The sequence below is a fragment of the Stegodyphus dumicola genome, chromosome 10 (assembly GCF_044657685.1).
Source record: "Stegodyphus dumicola isolate Sdum_Otavi_A_Nest chromosome 10, ASM4465768v1".
Taxonomy (NCBI): Eukaryota; Metazoa; Arthropoda; class Arachnida; order Araneae; family Eresidae; genus Stegodyphus; species Stegodyphus dumicola.
In genome coordinates, this window is record NC_140777.1 from 182,024,087 (window position 1) to 182,048,491 (window position 24,405).

Genomic DNA, 24,405 nt, shown 5'->3' on the forward strand with positions numbered 1-24,405 from the left:
TATTAGAACTTTGTAGAACTTTCTTATTTCGAAGCAGGAAAGATGAAAAATGAGCATTGCCCTCGCCGGGTATCGAACCACGGACCTCTCGAATACGCGTCAAGCGTGCTGACCACTATACCACGAAGGCATGCTAAGAAGGCGGGAGAAATATCTTATATACTTCCCCTTTTTTAAGGGCGACTGGGGTTTTAGGGGACCCAATCGCCAAATCCTGGTGCTGAAGAATCATCATTCGCCACCTTTTAGTTCGGGCGCCACTGTAGGGACATTAGGTTATGTCGAAGCAGGAAAGATTAAAAAAAGAGCAATGTCCTCGTCAGGTCTCGAACCACGGATCTCTCGAATACGCGTCGAGCGTGCTGACCACTACACAACGAAGGCATGCTAAGACAGCGGAAGAAATACCTTATAACTATAGGTATACTATATTACAGAGACTAATAAGAATGAGTAAAACAAGGAATCCTTCGACATTCACCCACGCCTAATAGCCATTATGCGTTCTATTAACCTTTCTCCTAGCACATTACTGAGATTACAACTTAGCCCCCTTTTAAAATAGTTCATTATCTCGCTTCGCACCAACTTTCTCAACACCATTTACCCAAACAGAAAACGGAAATAGGATATTTCTCAGCAAGCCATCCCTAAGAGGGAACGTGATTTATTTTCTGACCTTTGGCAGCATCTGCAAAACCGTTATCTCGTCTGGCACAAAAGGAGACGAGCCATCGGACACTCAAAGCGGTCAGTTCTCGTTAGCACTTCCCCGGGAGCCATAAATATGCCATCGCAATGTTCGGGTATCAAGTGACCGGAGCGAACTGGACGAGAGAAGAAAAGCCGTCTGGAATGAAACACAACACTTTTTTCCCAACTGGGCGGAATTATCCGCAATAATAAGGCCAAAAATGGAGCTTTTGCTACTGGATGAAGCTTTTTTTTTTCCGTGGAGGGTGCTAGATGAAAAGTAAATTTCATGTGGTCATTTATTTCCTTGCAAAAACAGCGATTCACGAAATTCATGCCAGTATATTAAAGCATAAACTTATTCTACGTACGATAAAAAAACCTGGATTTTTCTAATGGAAAATTAGAGAAAAAAAGAAGAAAGAAGCTTTGGAAAGGAAGAGCATGACATACTTTCCACAGGGCATCTTTTTTTAATAATCATACTTATAATTAGCTAGACGCTTAGCTAGGAAATTTCCTTTTTTAACTTCCTTGTATGAACTATAAAAAGGAAGTATTGTAATCGCGAAAAATTTCGGGTACCATATTTCAACGAAAATATCCATTTTGACCGCTATCGAATGCAATTTATCGATGTTTCTGCGTCACATATGTAAGTAAGGACAGAATAAAGAACTCTTTTTCTCCAAGCCAATTATAAAAATGATTTAAAATGAAGAGAATTGTTCGTCGCGTCTGCACGTAGGTACGTGTATGTACGTATCCCGGCATAACTCAAAAACGAGTAGCCTCAGAACGTTCGAATTTTATATATAGGACTGCTATAACATGTAGATGAGCAACTCGTATTTTGGTTATAATCGGCTGCACCAAAAGTATATATGTATAGATATACTCACTCTGTTACTCGGTTCCGTGAGCTCAGTTCCTTTATTCTTATATGTTTGTAAATTGTGCATTTTTTACTTTAAAAATGATTGAATTGTGTTGCTCTTATCTTCCGGCTAAGGTCCTTATGCGTTTACATAACCTGCATGCAGTAATTGTGAAATTATCAGCAATTTGAAAGTTTTTTAAGTGTGGCTAAGCCTACTTTTTGATTAGCATGGCAGCCATATTTGTTTACATTTGGAACTTGGTAGAACAGTGAATTTGTTTCCAATCTAGAGGAAGTAAGCTTCGCAACAACAAAATAACGTCTTCTTTTATTATTGCGAATTAAATTATGCTTAATTTATTCTGGAATTATCATTTAAGTTATTAGCTTGTTTCAGCGTAGAAACTGTAATTTTAATTGTAAAAATTGTTTATTTAATTGTCTTAATTGTACTTGGTGTTTTATATTTTTCTATATCTTTCAAATTTTAATGAAATATTCTGCATTTTTATGTATTTTTGCCTTGCCGCAAAGTGAGAACTGAATTAATAAGTAGCGCATGCGCATTAAGTAAGCGGTGCTGAATCGTCTGCGAAAAACTGTTTCTTTTTTATTTGTTTAATTTCTTTTATACATCGTTTTAGATTTACTATAGTACCTGAATAAAACATGTGGGAAATCTTCAGATTTTTTTTGCACTCTTGAGTTATAAAATGAATGAGATGTAATACTGTTAAGTGCACTTAGCGCCGAAGTTTCGCTAAGGTAAATAAATATAGTGGACTTTAAAGAGTGCATTATTCTACTGTTCTTTTATGCGTTATCCACGAAGTAGATTTAATTCAAAATTCGTTAACAGCTAATTGAATGTTTAAATGAAACGCAGGGAAAAAAAAAAAAAAAAAAACCCTTCTGATTTAATATTTCTCACAAGGAAGTCATGTGGTGTACACATCAGATTTTTCTATTTGAGGTATTTGAGTTGTTTAATTATTTATGATTTTAGCGTTCATTATTGATTAATTATTTTTCGGATCAACTGACCAATTCGTAGACTTTCTGTAAAACGTTCATTGAAAATGACGGACAACAGATATAACATTTTAGACGACGTAAATATTAAAACGGATATCTTAGATGTCTGGATTTATTTCAAAACAAAACGAATTATCTCTCGCGTTACAATATTCAATTTGATGTGTAAACTAAAAAAAAAAAAAAAAAAGATATTAGCAGTATCACAAAATAATTAAAAAAGAGCATATCTTTAGAATTTCCGATACACAGTCTCGCGCGCTTGGGGGACTATTGTTTACGTTTTGCGTCGAATTACTCTAAATATCCGTTTCACTTTTCAAACTGTTGCCAACCAATATTGTCGCCCAGTATTATATTAGAAGAAATTAAATAATGAAGAATCTGCATCAATGTAGGTATGTTTCTCGCATTGTGATAAAACAGCGGTACCTAGAGACATCCAGTTTTGAATAACGTAATCCTCCTACGAATAAGGGCGTCTGGAAGCCCAGATTTGAAATTTGTTTTATTATAGATTTCATATTTTGTAAAACCTTAACGAACTTTTCATGAACAAACTCAAGGATTTCAAAGCGAGCAAAGACAACGTTGTACAGAAAAACCTTTTTATCTCCAGCGCGTGAGACTGAGTATCGGAAATTCTAAAGATAGGCTCAATTTAAAATTAATTTGCGAAGTTGCTCTTTAACTGAATTTGATGGATTAAGTGCGAAGAATTTGATATTTGATAAATAAAGGTAACACAACAAAATGTTAAAATGACCCCTCTCTGGACGTAATTTAAAATCTGAAACCTTTCAGATTTTCTTTCTTTCTTCCTTTATTTTTATCCATGCAATGTTGCCACTGCTCGCATTGAAATCGATGAGTTTGTTGATCAGAAATTCGTTAAACTTTTACAAAATATGAAATAAATAATAAAACGCATTCCAAATTCGGGCTTCGAAATGCCTATATTCGAATGGAGGACTACGTTATTCAAAACTGGATGTCTCTAGGTACCGATGTTTTTCCGCAGTGCGAGAAACATATACATACATTCGTGCAGATTCTTCCTTATTTAACTTCTTTAAATATAATGCAGGGCTCTAATATTTGGTGGGAAGAATTTGAAAAGGGAAACGCCACAATATGACAAAACGAAATTAATAGCCATTTAAGCAAAAAAAATATTAAAATGAAATGCAGTAATTTTATATTTATTTTATAAATTAAAACTTATCAAAATCAGCCAAAGGCTTTAACTTTTTACTTCACATACACTAATTGTACATCTTTTGTTTTAATTAAGAATTATATTTTTGTTTAAGTTTTCACCTTTTAAATTCATTAAACTGGCCGTTTTGTTATAATTTAGCTTAATTAACTGCACCCTAATTAATTTCTAATTAATTACGCATATGATGATTAAGAAGTTGATATCACAATAGAGTGGGCAATATGATTCAAATAGAGAAGGAACTTGTTGCATAAAAGGTATAACCGACGTAGTGACATCAATTAGGCAAAATTTTCTTCACTCTTGAGAAGAATAGTCCTAATATGAATTTCAACACCGTAATGACAGAATCTGTGCGCTCGTTTTGATTACATTTGTATTTTTTCTATATCTTATTGCAACACAATGTGTAGAGACATTAGGCATTTTCGGAAGCCGGCAAGGTGAAAATTGAGCAAGGCCTTCGCCGGGAATTGAACCGCGAACCTCTGGAATACGCGCCCAGCGTGCAGACCACCACACGACGAAGGCATGCCAAGAAGGCGGGAGAAATATCTTATAATAGTTCTAAATACGATCTTCCACACAACTATTCCCACAGATCCTACCAACTACGCAACGCAAAATCTTGGGGAACAGTGGCAAATGTAAAACAGTGTGGCCAGGGCAACAGTGCCAAATGTGAAACAATATCTTGGGGAACAGTGGGAAATGTGAAACAATATCTTGGGGAACAGGGGAAAATGTGAAACAGTATGCCCAGGGGAACAGTGGCAAATGTGAAACAGTATCTTGGGGAACAGTGGCAAATGTGAAACAGTATCTTGGGGAACTGTGGCAAAAGTGCCAGGATAGCGGCACACACCGCTTGGAGAATAGTGCCCTTGGCGATTTGCAGAAAGGTGCCAGCACAGTCGCAAGGTTTATGAAGACATCCCTCGTACCTTATTGAGGAATCTTGGAGAACAAAAACGGATATTTATCGAAAATGAAATGATATAGTCATAAGCGACACCTACCGTGAGATGCTGGAAGAGCCAAGCTCGCATTATATTAGTAGCTACTTTGGGGAAAATGCCTCTCTTCTTTTGTCTCTTCTTGCCTCTCTCATCGTCGTCATCATCGCCCGAACCGTCTCCCGAGCATACACTAGCATCACCTGCGGAAATAAATGGCATAATAAATCACTACATTAGGGGCAAAGATTAGATAAAGTAACACAGTCATACATAGACCAACTAGTGGCCGAGAGGTTAAAACCATTCAATACTGGATACTCCATCCAATTTTAAATCCTGGCTAATAAGTTGGCTGCATGCCGGTTTAGTGATCTCTTGGATCTTTAAACCCGTAACGGTTATTTTTCGTTTATTTGCTATTGCTCGCTCTGATTCATTTAATATTTTTTAACGACGATGAGGAGGTAATTGCTTAATTAAGCAAAGGCACTCCGTAAGCCAACGCCTTGGCCCGTTTGTAATGTGGATGTTACGGTGAAACACCGAAATCTGGAGAATGTCGACTTTCACCGGTGAATGTCAACATTCACAAAGTCGCTTGGTGTATGTCCGAAATATTTTCCAAATACTCTTATTTCCGACATACACCGGTGAATGTCGACATTCACCATGTACTAATGGTGAATGTTGAACATATGATAATATTATATTTCCTTCTCCGTAATTCATTCGCGAAAAAACGCACTTGAGACTCAGAATAAGAACTTAACAATATAAGAACTTAAAACACACAGTACATTCAAAATGAGAGAGGAAAATAATAGAAGTTATAAACTTAACCAAACTATGTGATTCAAATCTTATTTATTGAAACAACTTAAACTGTTATGACACTTTGAATTGCACAAGAGGCCCTTGCTTTTACGACTGCATTTATTTGTGGAACACTTACTTTTGGAATGGCAGCGTGTACATATACTCCTCTTTTTTCGACCTACACCAGAGCATATCTGTGACTGTCGACATACACCGGTGAAGTTCCGAATGTACAAGAATATAAAAAAAATATTCGATCTTTCACCGACGTATTTGGCGAATGTTGACATTCTCCGGTGAAAGTCGACATTCTCCAATTTCGGTCTTTCACGGTAACATGGATGCGAAGAGCATTTCATGTAAAAAGATAAGCTGTCCTTTTTAAACAAAGAGTTTGCCACAGTTAAAATAAATGAAAATAATCATCACTTAAAAAAATTGGCGGCGTGCTTTCTCTTTTAGTTTAAAGAACTGCTGGTGTTTAATGTGTAGAGCTACTAACAGAAATGTGAGGAGGTTATAAAACAAATAAAACAAACAAAAGATTTGTTTGTTTTATTCGTTAAAAACATATTTTATTAATTTTTTTGCTGTAATAAAAATAATAAATTCGTTTGTTTTTAATAAAAACAAATTTAATAAAATTTGAAATTTGAAAAAAATTTAGAACAAGAACGAAATAGAATAGTTCAGAAACAGAATAGTTTAGAACAACATCGAAAAATGTTGTTAGACGTTGATATAAGTGATTATTTGAGCAGAGGTTTACTATTAAACCATGGATAAAAGGACGATAATTGACACTATGCTGCTTTCTTCAAGACGGAAAACAGCAAAGACATAACAGTAAGAATGTTAAATAGAAAACTGTGCTTTTTATCAAATGCAAGCAGTTAAAAGTTAATTTGCTATATTGGGGGGGGGGGGGGAGGAGAAAACTTTTTTGCCTAAAATTAGACATTTAGTTAAATTTTAGTATTCAGATTTTAGTAGATATTTCCCCGCCCTTCTTGAATTCGAATGTCATTTCCCTGCTAGGGCGCCGTCGTCAGCACATCAACTTGTAATCTGATCAAGGACATTATGGCTGCCCGCGTACTTTCCTAAAATCGCAGCCCCCCCCCAAATTTGACAAAAAAATGTTCAATGATGAATTTTTTATTTCTTACACACCCAGTACTTACAAATGACAAATTGTGTAAAAAGAACTTACATATAACAAGTTCTTACAACGAATTAAAAAAATTTAGGCGTCGTATCGAGAGAGTTCGCCGCCGCTGATTTTGGCCGCCCGCCGTACTTTTACGCGATGCTCCCCTGCTAGAAGCCCACCAGCGGCCGAGCGGTAAAGACGTTGACTAGTTTGGTCCGAAGTTCGAATCCCGCGAACGGGCTGGCTGCATGGGCGTTTTCGTGGTTTTCCCCATGTGTAACGTGTATACGAGCCAGTTTCCCTTAGAAAGTCCTCCACGAAGGCATCCCTCCCTTTAGGCAGATAGCCCTCGTGTGCTTTGCCATAATTGAATAACACCTGCTAGGAACGGCCCTGGATCTTATGGCTCGTGATCGATTCCCAGCGATGGTACATTTCAATATTTCCAAAACATCCGCTTCAAAACTACTGATATCTCCATTTATTGCAGCTATATGCTACCTCAGTGCCTTTCAATTATACTCCTGAGAATTATCTCAAATGTGTCATCAAATTATTGATCTGGTAAATTAAGACGGACAAAAATCAGAAGTTCAAACAGATTTTTACTAAACCACCTTTCGTTTTTTACTTCCTTGTACGAAGTAAAAAGGAAGCATTGTAATCGCGAAAAGTTTCAGGCATCATATTTCAGCGCAAATATCCATTTTCACCGCTATCGAATACAATTTAACGATGCTTTTGCGTGACATTTGTACGTAAAGACAGGATAAAAGACTTCCCCTCCCCCCCCAAAAAAAATTGTAAAACCAATTTAAAATGAATTCTGAAGAGAATTTTTCGTGGCGTCTACGCATACGTACTTATGTACGTGCGTATGTATCTCGCATAACTTAAAAACGAGTAGCCTCAGAACGTTAATATATATTGTATACAGGACTGCTATAACATGTAGATGTGCACCTCGTATTTTGGTTGCAATCGGCCGCACCAAAAGTGCATAAATATATGTATATATATATATCTACTCTATTACTCGGCTCAGTGATCTCAGTTTCTTTATTCTTATATGTTTGTAAATTGTGCATTTTTTGCTTTAAAAATGATTGAATTGTGTTGTTCGTATCTTCCGGTTAAGGTTTTTATGCCTTTAGTAAATCTGTCTGCAATATTTTTTAGAATTATCAACAATTTAAAAGTTGTTAAAGTGCCGCTAAGCCTAACAATTTTTTCCATGGCGGCCATTGCTTGTTTACACTTGAAACAGCAGAAGAGTTGATTTGTTGCCAATCTAGAGAAAGTGAGCTTCGCAATAACAAAAATAACGCCTTCTTTTATTATTGCGAATTAAATCATGCTTAAACCATTCTGCAATTTATTCGAGGAAATAAGTGTTTAAGATTTACTTCGTAATTTTCAATACAGACATCTTGAGTTTTAATGTATTTTTGCTTTGTCGTGAAGTGAGAACTGAAATAACTGAATGAAAAATACTCAATCGTCTGTGAAAAACTGTTTCTTTTTTGTTTTGTTTGCTTAATTTCTTTTGTACATCGTTTTAGATTTATTATAGTATTTGAATAGAACATATGGCAACGATTAGATAATTCTTCAAATGACATATATTTTGTACATTCTGAGTTATAACATTGTTACTTTTTTTTCTGACACCAGTTGTTACGTTATTTTCTTCCTTCACGTTCGTACGGGGTTTGTAGATTTGGAGTGAATAACGACGACACTTGATGAAGTATCGAAACACACTTTATTTAGCCAATACTGATCAGGACAGCTTCAAAACACTTTTACAGTCGTCGATGAACTACTATAAACACGCTGGAGCAATCAGCGACACAAACTTCACACTGTCAGGCAATAACGGTGGATACAGCTTCACTGCAAAGCTCCAGAGTACAGCTTCCGACTCTGTTTGGTCGTTCTCCGAACTCCACGTACTCTCGAGACTCTCTACGCGATGCACTCGACGATACACAAGAGTATAGCTTCCGACTCAGTACAGTCTAAGACAAAAACTCGACGATGCACTAAAAGTCTCTCTCCATGCACTCGGCGCTAGACTGCGCGACACTCGCTCAATGACTGACTATCAGCTAGACGAGACGAGGCACACACACTCACTGACTGCGGACCAGGAGGGTCTACATAGCTTTCGGCTTGTGTTCGAGAAAATTCTGGGCTAAGCCGGTAAGAACTCGTTCCAGAAGGTTCTCCATCCGTCCATGGCATATCGCCAATTTTGTCGCCAAATGTGGCCACTTTGCCTTCATTGCTATCCTATGGCAACCCTAAAACTGCTTTGCGGAGAAGCCATCTCACCGCGCCTGTACATTTCGTAACAATATGGACGAAATATAACGCTGTTAAGTGAATCTAGCGCCAGAGTGTGGCTACGGTAAAAAAATAGAGTGATTTTAAAGAGTGCATTTATTCTATTGTGGTTTATGCGCTATCGACGAAGTAAATTTAATTCAATCCAATAAGTTTAAATGAAATGCAAGAAAAAAATGAAAAAATAATTTAATATTCCGTACGCGGAAGTCATGTGGTGCACACATCAGTTTTTTTATCACTAAAATCAAAATGGATAACTTAAAATTCTACCTAACAACACTAAACATTTACAATTACTTGGCACAGTGTACAACTATTAAAAGCTATCAGCTTTAACATAAAAACTCCTCAATTAATGGCTTTTTTTAATTTTTCAAAAATTACCTAAGCAGTTTTATTTAACAAACTGCACAATACGTTATGGCGTTCCCTCCTAATGTCCTTGTAGTGAAAAAGGTGAGCACGTGGAAGATCCATGGCTTTAATTTCAATGGAATTAATTTATCAGGTTTCCTGCTTCCAAAAATCTGGTTGTTTTCATAACTGCAGAGGAAGATCATTTATCACTTAGATGCCTAGATTGGCAAAAAACTCCCAGACTTGACCAATTTCCGCACACGAACAGTTACCACCGGCGAGGAAGTTGTAGGGAATTATATTTATTTTAAATAATCAGTTCTATTTAATTTTAAGTTCTTTTCTACAAGAGTTCATTCCCTTAATTGTCAATGTCAGAATCCGTCAAAAGTCTTTAATCCGGAGTCGTAGGGACTTCGGCGATTCCGGATTATAGATCATCAGTTTAAATCTGGTAAGATGGCATGCAGAAAAAGCATACATTACGCATAGTCAAAATTAGAAAATTGCAACCAGGAAACTATTTGATGTGTATTCGTGATATTCATAATGACGAGGAATTTGATTTAAATCATATCAAAGACGGAGTACATCGAGATGAAATACTACATTTGGTAAGGAATTATAAGCCGAATAAAATAAAAACATCTGTGCTGAAGATAATGATAGTGCTGACAGATCAACTTCTAGTTCATTGTGCGCCGCGACGTCACCCCCCCCCCCAGCAGAGCAGCGTGAAACTGATAAATTGATTTCGGAATGGTTAGAGAAACAAAGGATATACCTTTATCCATTTTTTGCTGCAATTCCACTTTTGTTTGATGGACATCGAAACATGCTTTCGCTTTGTAGATCCTTTGGCAGCTCCAGAATCGGAAATTCTTTTTGACATAAAGTTCAAGCTTACTTTTATAAAATTGCTCTAACAGTCTGCAAAAAATAATAAGCCGGATTCAATTAGAAGACTAAGGAACAACGCAATCTGCAGCATTAACTGAAATAGATAATTAGATAATTTTAGCTTAGCTTATACCATCCGTTATACATTAAACGCGCATGCATAAACGTATTATGCGCATGCGTAAACGCATTATGCGTTTCGCAAGCGCAGAAATTTTGTAGCTTTGAGGTCCGGATTATAGATCATTCCGGATTATGGACGTACGGATTAAAGACTTTTGACTGTATTAAAATTTTGTAGCGCGCGTAATTTCTATTATTTGCGAATACCTTCGAATTTTTGTTTTAGTTCTGTGATTTCAGTTACGGCACAAGAGAAGCGTAGTGTGCTAGCGTCGAGTTAACGAATTGTAAATTTTACAGAATTTTATAAAGGGTACTCTTAACCCTTCTCCTGAGTACTTCCTACAAGAACTTGATACACCACAGTTGTCACTTAGAAGATAAGCAAGTGGACCCTAAAAAGTCAAGGTGCGCATCTATTTTAAAGTCCTTGCGCACGTATTTGCATAAATTTGTAATCTGAGCGAAGTTTTGTAACGGTAACCAAAGGAAACAAAATAGTTTTTATATAATTTTCTGACTTTTTTTAATGGATTAAACGCAAGAAACTTCTACGCGGGAAGATAGAAAACATTTTTATCATAAAGTAAATAAATTAGTGCCTTTCATATACCATTTTTAAAGACGTAACCAGTAATAAGGATCATAAAAACTTCGATTTTGTTTAAAATTATTATTATTATTTTTTTTAATTTGGCATTGGCTAAACATGAATATTTTCGCCATTTAAAACACCTTTCTAATTGGAAGTACACGACTGCCACCAACGATTGCAAAATTAAAAACCATGTAAAGACATTTAAGCCAGCTAAAAGGCAGGATATATTGCAATAAAAAAGGAAGGTGCACAACTAGATGTTGTAGAACTCCCATATGCAAAATTTCAACGTTCTACGACTAACCGTTTTTGAGTTAAGAGAATATCTACGTACAAACGTCACGAAAAAGTCCCTTTTGAATTCATTAAAATAAATAATAAATAAAATCTGAAAGGTATCAGATTTTAAATTACGTCCAAAGGGGCGTTTTTTTTTTTTAACGTTTTGTGTGTTATCATCTTCTTTGCACTTAAACTATAAAATTCCGTTCAGTAGCAATGTCGCGAAATAATTTTAAAATGAGCCTATCTTTAGAATTTCCGATACACAGTTCCTCGCGCTAGAGATAAAAAGGTTTTTCCCCGCGCCGTAGAGTGTTGCTATTACTTGCTTTTAAATCGTTGAGTTTGTTACTCAAAAATTCGTTAAAGCTTTACAAAATATAAAATTGATCATAAAACAAATTCCAAATTTCAAATTTGGTCTTCCACTTGCCAATATTCGTAGGAAGATTACGTCATTCAAAATTCGATAGCTCTATGTACCGTTGTTTTATCACAATGCGACAAATAGACATACATTGATGCAGATTTTTCATTATTTAATTTCTTCAAATATAATGCATTTGGTGGCAACAGTTTGAAAAGTGAAACTGACATTTATAGTGATTCAACGAAAAAAAAACTCTTTATTGTGACGCCAAAAACAATCGTCCAAAAGGATTCGGGAACAATCAAAATGGATATCTCAGGTGAAATATGATACCTGAAACTTTACACGATTACAATACCAAAGAATATCACAGATATTCTTTGACAATACTTCCTTTACTTCTTACAAGGAAGTAAAAAAAAAGAACACCATATTTTTTTCCCCGAGTGACTTAAATTTCATACATAGAGTTAGGCTTAAAAAAAATGTAAAACAGAAGAAAATCTAAAAAGGTTCAGATTTTAACGATCAGCCGAAATGGCTCTTTTAAACATTGATAAGGTTTATCAGTAGAGATTATCGATAGATATGGCCCAGATGTCTATCGACAGAATTATATGTTTATCGAAAGCCTAGATGAAATGTCCATCTGCGCCAGATGGACATTGGTCCAGATGGAAAAGCGAAAAGTTTTACAGGGTATTAGAAGAAAATGGATTTAGACTAACATGGGAACGTCATTCATCTTTCGCATGTTTAAAAAATGAAAATATAAGTAATGTAATTCTATAAACATATTTAATGTTTCAATTAAATATATCAAAAATTAAATGCATTTTCATTTAAATGAATCAGATTTAAAAAAAAAAAATGAAGTTAGGCTCTCTTTCTTTTTTTAAAGAATCGCTTGTGCTTAATGCGTAAGATTACTAACAGAAGTGTGAATATGTTCCAGAACAAATACAACAAAAGATTTTACACATATACATGAATTTTATTTTATTAGCCCAAAGAGGCGTTAGACCCAAGGGCCTATTATTGTCTGAAAACGGCATTTTGCGTCGTTCCACTTTATGCGTTGGTTCTTCTTTAAAACTGTTGCCACCAAATATTATGGCCATGTATTATTATATTTAAAGAAACTAAATAATTAAGAATCTGCAGGAATGCATGAATGTTTCTGGCATTGTGAAAAACAACGGTACCTAGAGCCATCTAAATTTGAATAACGTAGTCCTCTAACCGAACATAGGAACTTGGAAGCCCGATTTTTGAATTTGTTTTATTATCTATTTCAAATTTTGTAAAACTTTAAGGAATTTTCGATTAAAAAACTCATCGATTTGAAAGAAAAAAAAAAAAAAACATTATTATCTCCAGTGCGCGAGACTGTGTATCGGAAATTCTAAAGATATGCTGTTTTTCAATATCTCGTGATATTGCTGTTGAATTAAATTTTATGTGGCTAATTTAAGTGCGAACAACATAATACTTAATAAGTAACACACAAAACGTTAAAGAATCGCTCTTTCTGGCGTAATGTAAAATCTGAAAGCTTTCAGAATTTTTTATTTTACACTTTTTTCCTTTCCTTTCCTTTTCTTCTATTTATTTATTACATTCAGAATTTAAAATGTCTCCAGTTTTATTCCTAGTAAATTTCAAATCTATTAAATGAATTACTAAGTAGATTTGGATTATTACTTGACTCCGCTTTGAGATTAAAATGAAATTCCATAAAATCAAATGCATTTTGATTTCGATTGACGTCTACATTGAAATAACCCTTTTTAAAAATAGAAACATCTGTATCTATAAATAAACATTTCGTCGATTAATAAAGTAGTCTCGGAATATTTCATCAAGGCACTAAACAAGAACATCTTGAAATCTCCCGAATTAACAGTTGAATGAATATATACCGATGCTAAAATAAATCCTGAGTGTCCATTAAAAATTGTATGAACCATACAAATATCGCCTACTTCTGAATTATATATTCTTTTACGCTGCTTAATAGTAAATTCTATTGATGCACAACCTGCTTCACTAGTTAAATTCTATAAATCACAACACCACTAACTTATATACACATAAAGTAATAAAAAAAAATACAGCAAACATCACCCGAACGCACTGACTGTTTACTAGACGACCTTGCACTCACACGGGGTCGCGCATGCGCGCGGAACTTTTTGACTACTGAAATTTCACTATTTTTGATTATGGGTATATATATACCCTTTGCCCAATTAAAAAAAATCTGATGTGTACACCACATGACTTCCTGGTACGGAATATTAAATTATACGCCTTTTTTCTTGCATTTCATTTAAACTTATAGGATTGAATTAAATCTACTTCGCCGACAACGCATAAACCACAATAGAATAAATGCACTCTTTAAAATTCACTGTATTTGTTTATCATAGCGACACTCTGGCGCTAGGTTCACTTAACAGTATTATATTTCGTTCATATTATAACTCAGAATGCACAAAATTTATATCATTTAAAGAATTATCTAATCGTTGCCACATGTTCTATTCCAATATTATAATAAATCTAGAATGATGTATAAAAGAAACTAAGCAAACAAAACAAAAAAGAAAGAGTTTTTCACAGACTATTGAATATTTCTCATTCAATTAATTCAGTTTTGACTTCGCGACAAGGCAAAAATACATAAAAACTCAAAATATCTGTATTAAAAATTACGAAGTAAATCTTAAACACTTATATCCTCGAAAAAATTCCAGAAAGGATTAAGCATGATTTAGTTCGCAATAATAATGAAGGCGTTGTCTTTGTTAATGCGAAGCTAAGTTTCTCTAGATTGGCAACAAATCCACTATCTTGCTGTTTCAAATGTAAACAAGGTATGGCCGCCATCAAAAAAATTTCAGGCCGTTTCAAGCACTTAAGCAACTTTAAAATTGTTGATAATTCTAAAAATATTGCATACGGATTTACTAAAGGCATAAAAACCTTAACCGGAAGATAAAAACAACATAATTCAATCATTTTTAAAGCAAAAAATGTACAATTTACAAACATATAAGCGTAAAGAAACTGAGATCACTGAGCCGGGTAACAGAGTGGATATATATATAAACATATTTATATACGTTTGGTGCGGCCGATTGCAACCAAAATAGAGGTGCACATCTACATGTTATAGCAGTCCTATATACAAAATTTCAACTTTCTGAGGCTAAAGGGTTGAGGATGATCTAAAGGGTACCAAAATTTACAAAAAAAAAAAAAAAAAAAAAAAAAAAAAAACTGAATATTTATTTGTTTACTTTATTAAACATTTCTTTCAATGTAAGTTGTTTAAGATGTTTCGTTTTTTTGTGCTAAACGCGCATGCGTAAACATAAAACGCGCATGCTTGACATTAACCGCGTATGCGTAAAGCATACAAAAAAAAGTTTGTGGCTTTGAGGTCCAGATTATAGATCATTCCGGATAATGGACGCCCGGATTACAGACTTTATACTGTAACTACCAAGCCCCTCGATTCTGTAATGACTCGAATAAGCGAACACATGAAAATCGTTGCAGTACGAATTCCGTGGGAATGAAAAAGGGAGAATTAAAAAGTAGAGAATAAATCCAAAAGCTCTATAGACATTTTAAGAATTCGCGATAATATTAAACAAACAACGAAGATGGATTAATTATATTTATCTTACAGCATAACTCAAACTTTGCACAACAGTTAACAGTAATGTTGACAAAATAAATCGAAAACTTTACTATACACAATGTTTTGGGCAAAACCATCGTTAATATAATAAAGTAAATATACATGTGTGTAATAACGCACATGTACGGTACTTTAAATGTAAACTTCGGAGCAGACTAAAACGTAACAATAAACTGCGACACAATCAGTATTAAACAACGAACATTCACTTCCCCCCGTAGATAAGGCAAAATTCGTTCATGCTATGCCATAATGATAATGATAACATTTCAGTGGAAGAAATGTGCAATCGACGTATTATTATTATTATTTTACACGCTTTTTCCGTTTATTTTCCTTATCACAACTGCTTAAGTTATTTCTACTCCAATTAATCCTTTCAGACACGCTACCTTTTAAAGTTATATATATATATATATATATATATATAAAGTGTAGGCAGTCTAATTAGGCCTAGAGGAGTACACAAGTAAAATTTTGTGAAGATAGCACTTATAGTTTTAATTCTGTGGGAGTGCCCACAGTGGCACACTGATTAAATAGAGCTTCGAAAACAGTGCTGAAACGAGCACTGTTGCCAATGAACTGACTGATGAGATGCGGAGAAACAAAGAATACAGACTCTCAGTTGTTCTAGATGATCGGTGAGCCCAATCTGGACTCACCTAGGGTAAACCGTTTGAATTTAGGCAAGATTTCAAGGTAAAAATTTAAAACTAATATAGAATAAGGAGATTAGCATACAGCCAAAAAATAACATAGAATAAAAAGAATCGATATTTCAAACAATTCCTTTTATAGCCTAATCCTCTTAGTATATTAACCTAAATTGATTTAAAATTTTTAATTATACGTAAGAAATTCATAAAGCATAATAATATTGTTGCAAAAGGTTTCGTGTTAAGCCTTTTTATTAGCCCAAAGGGGCGTTAGACCGAAAGGGCTATTAGTCTCAAAACGGCATTGTGCTTCGTTTCACTTCTGCGTTGGCTAACTTTTCAAACCGTTGCCACCAAATATTATCGCCGTGTATAATATTTAAAGAAAATAATGAAGAATCTGCATGAATGTTTCTCACATTGTGAAAAAACAAAGGTACCTAGAGCCATCTAATTTTGAATAACGTATTCCTCCAACCGAACATGGGCACTTGGATGCCCGAATTTAGAATTTGTTTTATTATCCGTTTCAGATTTTCTGAACTGTAACGAATTTTTGGATGCCCGAATTTAGAATTTGTTTTATTATCCGTTTCAGATTTTCTGAACTTTAACGAATTTTTGATTAACACACTCAACGATTTTAAAGCGAGCAATGGCAACACTGTATGAAAAAACGAATTAGTTCTGTTTTTCAAAATTTTTCCTGTTCCCGCGAAATCGGAGAGTACAGTACCCCTCTCACAGCTCCTCAGGAGATGTCATGATGATGCATTAAGAGGAGCTGGGCAGTTTCTTTGTGAATAAGTTAGTCTTCGTCAGATTGAAGACGTGTCTTAGTTTAGGCTCCTCTTGAAATCTTAAGTTTCATTCCATTTGTAATTCTGCTACAACATTAGCTATTATTTTCACAACTTATATTAATCCATATGAATGTTTTAGACATTATTGGAACTAAAAAGAAAAAAACCCTTAGCCCTTTATAAAGTTTATTAGTATCGAATTCAGAATAAAAATATGGAAAATGTAGTTTATTGGATTTCCATAAATGAAGGAATTAAAATCTGCAAAAGCGTCCAAAGAAGTCCACGTTTTAGAAAAAAGAACGCCATTTTAGAACGAATATTTATTCTGAGAGATTTCTATTATAACTCACCTTTATCCAGAATTTTGGAAGAATATTGTTTTTTACTTTAGGAAACAATCTTTTTAGCTTATTTCCAAAATCATCGCAGAGTTTGAACATCTCCCTCCTTTTAAATACAATATTATTTTCATTCATGCAAAGATCTGTCCTTTTAAAATTCTTCTTTTTAAATTAAAAAATGTTTTTCTTTCCTACTTTTTGGGAGAGGTCAAGGTCCACTCGTCCCCCCCACAATGTAACCCCTTTCGAAATGGAGGTAACGAAGATTAATGATTTCGCGGAAACAGGAATGATTTTGACAACCACGGAAATACACTGACTACCAATAAGTATTTGGACACCTGTGATAGAAAAGAAAAACTAACTTTATTCAAAATCAATAGTTGGTAGAGCCTCCACGAGAGGTAATTATAGTGTGGATCCTCCGGGGCATACTTTCCACAACTCTTTGTATGACAGCTAGTGGTATTTCTTCCACTCGGCTTGGAGAAGACATAGAAGTTCCTTCACCGATTTTGCACGGGTAGTGCACCCCCGAATTCGGCGATGTAACTCGTCCCAGAGGTTCTCGATAGGGTTCAGGTCTGGACTCTGGGCAGGCCAGTCCATTCGATGAACTCCACTGGCACCATACCAAGCCTTTGTTAACGTCGAAACATGACAACTGGCATTGTCGTCCTGAAATTAACAGGGGTCCAACCCGTAAAACTGCCACAACGTAGGAAACACATTCTCATCCAAAATAGTGCAGTAGGCATCGGAGTTGAGCTTACCATGAATGGGGACCAAGGGTCTCAGCCCATACCAGGAGAAACACCCCCAGACCATAATTCCACCTCCGCCGAACTTGACTGTTGGCACAATGCATTCTGGCAGGAGACGTTCTCCAGGTAGACCCAGACCCTGCCATCCGAACGGTAAAGGGTGAACCTTGATTCGTCACTCCAAAGAACTGATTTCCACTGATCTACGGTCCAATTTCGATGTGCTTTGCACCAAATTAACCGAGCAACGCGGTTGGACTTTGTGATCAAAGGCTTATAGGCAGCAGCACGACCATGAAAACCAAGCAGATGTGCTTCCTTACGTATGGTATTCATTGAAACAATACTCCCGGATGCCTGTTGAAACTTCTCGCGGATGAGAGCCATCGGCTGGGTGCGCTTCTTCCGAATTTCTCTGGACAGCACTCGTCGGTCTCTATCTCCCAATTTCGTTGGTCTGCCGACTCGGGCACCTTCCGACAATCACCGCTCACCTTCCACTTCTTAATCACATAGGCCACTGTCGATTTTGGGTACTTCAGATCGCTAGATATGTCCCTTAAGGATCGGCCACATTTGTGATACCCGATAATTATACCTTCATAATTCGAAATCAGAGAGCTCCGAACTGCGAGGCATCTTGCGTGCGACTAAAGCCGATGCTGTTTCCTACACGATATATACCGGCGGAGTCCGTGACGTACCTTAGGACCGCAGATATCGTCATTTGCATAGGTGTCCAAATACTTATTGGTAGTCAGTGTAGGAATGGCGGTAAAAGGAAGACACCCGGGGGGGGGGGATTTTCTCCAGACCGTGTATCGGAAATTCTAAAGATATGCTGTTTTAAAATATTTTACGATATTGATTTTAAATTTTGTGTAGTTTAAGTGCGAAGAACATGATATTTAATAAATAAAGCTAAACACACAAAACACTAGAACGACGCCCTTTTGGGCCTAATATAAAATGAAAGCTTTCCTTTTTGGCTTTTTGTTTATGCTGTTTAATCGTGCTCACAGATATTTACATGATTACTTTAATTAACAAAACACATTTCTACTACACTTTTAACATACTTCGGTACTGAATAATCGTTTCCACGCCAGTTAAATACATAAAATTTTCCAGTCTAGTTCAGACTCCATTGCTATTATGATCAGAGAAAAAATTAATAATAGCATTAGCAGATGTAATTTATAAGAAATATAATTCGAATGCCTTATAATTATCTAATTTAAGGTTGAGGACCTTAAATTCCACCTTGATTGCCGCAGTTGGGATATACCAGTCGACAAAACTTCTGAAGAGCTTTAATAGTTTACTGTCTTTGAATGGATCAATTTAAATCTTTGGATAACATTTTCACAAGCAAGTCTCAGAGCTTTTGTGACATGTGACACTCTCACATCCTCGACAAGCGATAAAATGATTTCCTGCTGACGAAACTCTACCTATAAGCAAATGTAATTAATCAATTTATTGTGGTTATCGTGTGTTAGTGAAAGAAAAAAAAAAAAAAAAAATCTGGAGTGTACACCACATGATCGTACGGAATATTAAATTATACGCATTTTTTCTTGCATTTCATTTAAACTTATCGGATTAAGTTAAATCTACTTAGGCGATAACGCATAAAGCACAATAGAAATAAATGATCTTTTTAAAATTCACTATATTTGTTTCATAGTGACACTCTGGCGCTAGGTTACCTTAACAGCGTTACATTTCATTCATTTCCTAACTCAGAATGCCAAAATTTGTATTATCTGAAGAATTCAATCGTTGCCACATGTTCTGTTCAAATACTATAATAAATCTAAAACGACGTATAAGAGAAATTAAACAAACAAAACAACAAACAAAAAAATAGAAACAGTTTTTGTCAGACGTTTCAGTATTTCTCATTCAATTAATTCAGTTCTCCCTTCGCGACAAGGCAAAAATACATAAAAAATCAAAATATCTATATTAGAAATTACGAAGTAAATTTTAAACACTTATTTCCTCGAATAAATTCCAGAATGGATGAAGCATGATTTAATTCGCAATAATAAAAGAAGGCGCTGTCTTTGTTGTTGCAAAGCTTAATTTCTTTAGATTGGCAACAAATCCATTGTTCTGCTAAATTTCAAATGTAAAGAAAGATGGCCGCCCTGATAAAAGCACTTAGGCCTAGCCGCACTTAAACAACTTTTAAATTGTTGAGAATTCTACAAATAGTGCATGCAGATTTAATAAAGGCATAAAATCTCTAAGCGGAAGAAAAGAACAACATAATTTTCAATCATTTTTAAAGCAAAAAATGCACAATTTACAAACATATAAGAATAAAGAAACTGAGTTCACTGAGCCGAGTAACAGAGTGGATATATATATGTAGATACTTTTGGTGCGGCCGATTGCAACCAAAATACGAGGTGCACATCTACGTGTTTTTCTCAGAAAAAGAGTCCTTCATTCTGTTCCTTACGTGCAGATGCAACGCAAAAACATCGTTAAATTTCATTTGATAGCCGTCAAAATGGATATTTTCGTTGAAATATTATACCCGAAATTTTTCGTGATTACAGTACTTCCTTTTTATTTCGTACAAGGAAGTAAAAATGATCCTAAAATCTTGTCGTGAAGCATTCCAACATTCTTTTTTGGGCTGTAGCACTTCAACGGCGGAAGATTTTCGGATCCCCAAAAACTTCACATTACGTGTATATTAAACTAAAACAAATTACTGGGGGGTGGGAAATATATCTGATACAACAAACTTTTTGTTTGAATTTCCAACTTATTTAGAAGTCTCCCAAATCAGTACAGTCATGTCTGGCGAGCAAAGGTGTAATTGCTACAAGACATTATTATATTCAGTACACCAACTTATCTTTTCCAATTCAATAATACACAGGCTGTTCGCACATATTTTAGACAATTTCCCTATGCTATTAAAAAAATCATCTGCCTGGAAATTTTTTTTTAACTGCAAATATGTTTCTGAAGGTATAAATTATCATCTGCTACCTGACAGTTTTGTTTTCATGCAAAATGGATGGAAGGCTATATTTGTGTTCTTTCCGAAAAAAATTAGGCTTATCTAGCGATTAAAAAACGCTATGAAAACCATGGTTATACGATATCTGAAGTTATGATAGTTAATATTATCAAGAAGAAGGGGAAAAAAACGGTCAAAGCTTGGCTTCAAGTGGAAAAATTGTTTCAAATTTATAACCACGTAAAAGAAATGGACCTATTCTGAAGTATCACCGATGGATTTTCGCGCTTTTGGACTTTCAAAAAGCGAATGGTCCAAACGTTGACCTACAACCATCCTTGGACTTTGGAAAGGTGTTCAAGAAGAATGGGATAAAATACCTCTTTCGACACTCCAAAAGGATGTACCATATTTTTAAATTACAATGCAGAAAGATAGTGAAGAATAAGAGTTATCAAACAGAACATTTAAAACACAAAAATTTAATTTAAATTAAGGTACACTGCGCGAAAAAAAAAATAAATAAAACAAAAAAGAGAACAGTTCTATATTTTTTGTTCTACTGGACCTATTGACAAAATTCAAATTGCGTTTTACAGGTCTCGCAAGCGCGACTTAAGATGTATATTAGATTTATATATAGCATTGTTCTAACATAGTTATTTTGACACAGAATCCGAATTTTTCTGAAATAGCATATAATTTTTTTTTCCCATGTTTCGATTCTACAACTCAAATTAAGCCTAGAAATTAAATTTTGTAAAATTTGGTGCGAAATTTACGAAGAAATTCAAAAATTTATCTTGGCGTAATTTTTTTAGTTTGCGACAAGAATAATTCACTTGGCGAACTTCTTAATATACTAGAGCAACCCATATTCCTTTCATTATGCCGGAGCGGAAGAAAAGGCACCTCATTCCTACCTTTTTACATTGTGCAGCAGGGGGCGGGGGGAATCACATCGTTCCTACTTTCAAATAATTTTAACAAAATGTCTAATCCACATTTGATGTTTTATCGCTTTAAACAGATATGCTAAATTTCAAAACGCACCAATATATAAATATTCACGTATATCTTCGGAAATTTTGAATAAAAAACTGTAAATTTTTGCAAGTATGCTTGGAAATACGTCTAATTTAAGAGGACGATAAAAATTTTATACATTATAATTCAAAATATTTTTTGAAAAACTTATAAAAATTATTTGAGAAAAAAAAATTTAAGTAAATCATAAAAAAATGGGTGAATTTTATTTGGAAAGAACCTGAATTTCGAAATGTGAAAGGAAGAATCAAATAAGTTTAATAAAAAAAGAGAGATTAATAAATATATACCAAACTCAATTAACATTGAGGAGCTAAAATTTTGAGAGTTAATTTTTTAAAAACGACTCGTGCGATTTCAACTTTTTACAAAACTTGGTAGTTTGGCGTAATTTTGAGTCCTAGAATCGAAATATCGAAAAAAGATTGGAAAAGAAAAAGAGAAGACATTCAGGAAAATTTCAGACATTACAGAAGAAGTCCGATTTTGTGTCAAAATACCTATATCAGAGCAATGCTATATATAAATCTAATATATATTTTAAGTCGCGCTTTCGAGACATGAAAAAAGCAAGTTGAATTTCGTCAATCGGCCCAGTAGAACGGTACCCTTTTATTTTCTGCGATGTACATCCTAATTTTATAACAGTTGTTTTAAGCTTATTCACCTTTCCTATCTCTCCTGATTTCAACTTATAATTCCTTACCAGAATGAGTTTCAGAATCTCGTTAAATGCAAATGAGAAGAAGTGGTATTTAAGTCGAAGTTGCACTGACTTCGAGAGAGAAAATTAGGATTCCTGAATAGCGCGCGTTTGCCTTTTGGCCTACCTCTCTAACTATTACTAGGCTAGGCCGTATCAGGTGCCTTTAAATAGCTTCGCTAGCTAATTTAATATTACGGGCCAACTAGATTAGAATTTGTGTTAGCTTCGGCTAAATTTCTTTAGTAGTCATTAATTAGTTCTTATTTCTTACAATTTTGAGTTGAAGTGGAGGATTTCTGTACGCGCTGAGAAAGGGGCCATCTGCGAATCTTTATTTTGAGCAATAAAGGGTAATTAACCCTGAGTTTACGTTTCTGTTCTTGGACCTTGAGTGATTTGAGCGTTCACTAGGTTCCTCAACAATTAGTTAATAGATATATAACGTATTTCTCTCGCATTCTTTTCATGCCTTCGTAGTGTAGTGGTCAGCACGTTCGGCGGGTATTCGAGAGGCCCGTGGTTCGAGTTCCGGCGAAAGCGTTGCTCATTTTTCATCTTTTCTCTTCAAAAATAATTACCTAATGTCCTTACAGTGACGCCCGATCTAAATGGGTGGTGGATGATGATTCTTCACACCCAGGATTTGACGAATGAGTCTCCTAAAACCCCAGTCGCCCTTTGAAAGGGGGATATATAAGGTATTTCTCCCGCCTTTTTAGTGTAGTGGTCAGCACGCTGGGCGCATGTTCTAGAGGTCCGTGGTTCGATTCCCGCCGAGGACATTGCTCATTTTTCATCACTCTTGCTTAAAAAAAAAAAATCCTAATGTCTGAGCAGATAAAAGTGACACGGAAATCAAGCCCATACCCTTAAAAACTAACTAACTGTACTAAATTTCCAAATTTCTTAATGTATAATTCATGGATTTTCGCGCTTTCAGACTTTTAAAAAGCGGATTGTCTAAAGGTCGACTTACCGCCCTCCGTGGACTTTGGAAAGTTGTTCAAAGGAGGATGGGATAAAATATCTCTTCCGATACTACAAAAGGACTTATTGTCAGGGAGATTACTTTATAGAAAGAAGGTAAAGAATAAGGGTTATCAAAAACAACATTCAAAACACAAAAATTTCAGGTAAAAGATTTCTGTAAATAGAATTAAATTCGTCTAAGAAATGTATGGACATCCTCTGTACTTGACTTTCTACCCTCGGAAGAAAACAGCAAACTTAACTGCGGTTTTGCGTTTTCCAACCGTTCGTATTCTTACATTAAATTTGAACGACCTTTCAATTACCAAAATTTAAAAGGCGGGGAAGTCTTCCCATCTTTTTGCTCAGAAAAACCAAATAACTTACTTTTCCTCTTGTATTTCGTAAGACAACTCATTTCCGACGTCGTTAAGTTATTAGAATGAGCTAAATAGCTATTTCCAACATGATTATTTGAAAACAATGACTCGGATCCACTTGTTAAAAAAGACACTAAAAAAAAAAACAGAAGTAATCGTTAGCATTCAATCAAGTTGCTAAAGCAAATCTTTGGAGAAAAGCAAGACTTAAAATCATATTCCACATTTCAAAAATATCAAGAGCAATTAGTTATACAAATAAATCTTATTAGAAAGGAGTGGGTTAAAACCAGTT

The 24,405-nt window shown here is 35.0% G+C and overlaps 1 protein-coding gene across 5 annotated transcripts in view; it reads right to left on the reverse strand.

Moving 5' to 3' along the window:
• The window catches only part of LOC118184781 (homeobox protein Meis1-like), a 279,835-nt gene that overhangs the window by 82,815 nt on the left and 172,615 nt on the right, over positions 1-24,405 (reverse strand). For 3 of the 5 annotated variants that reach the window (XM_085825964.1, XM_085825963.1, XM_085825961.1), the window contains 2 exons: positions 24,118-24,243; positions 4,850-4,989 (listed from right to left, as the gene is read on the reverse strand). In XM_085825964.1, the coding sequence (XP_085682090.1) occupies positions 4,850-4,989; positions 24,118-24,243 (266 nt within the window). The remainder of the gene's footprint in view (positions 1-4,849; positions 4,990-24,117; positions 24,244-24,405) is intronic. The other 2 variants (XM_085825966.1, XM_085825965.1) reach the window with 1 other exon arrangement.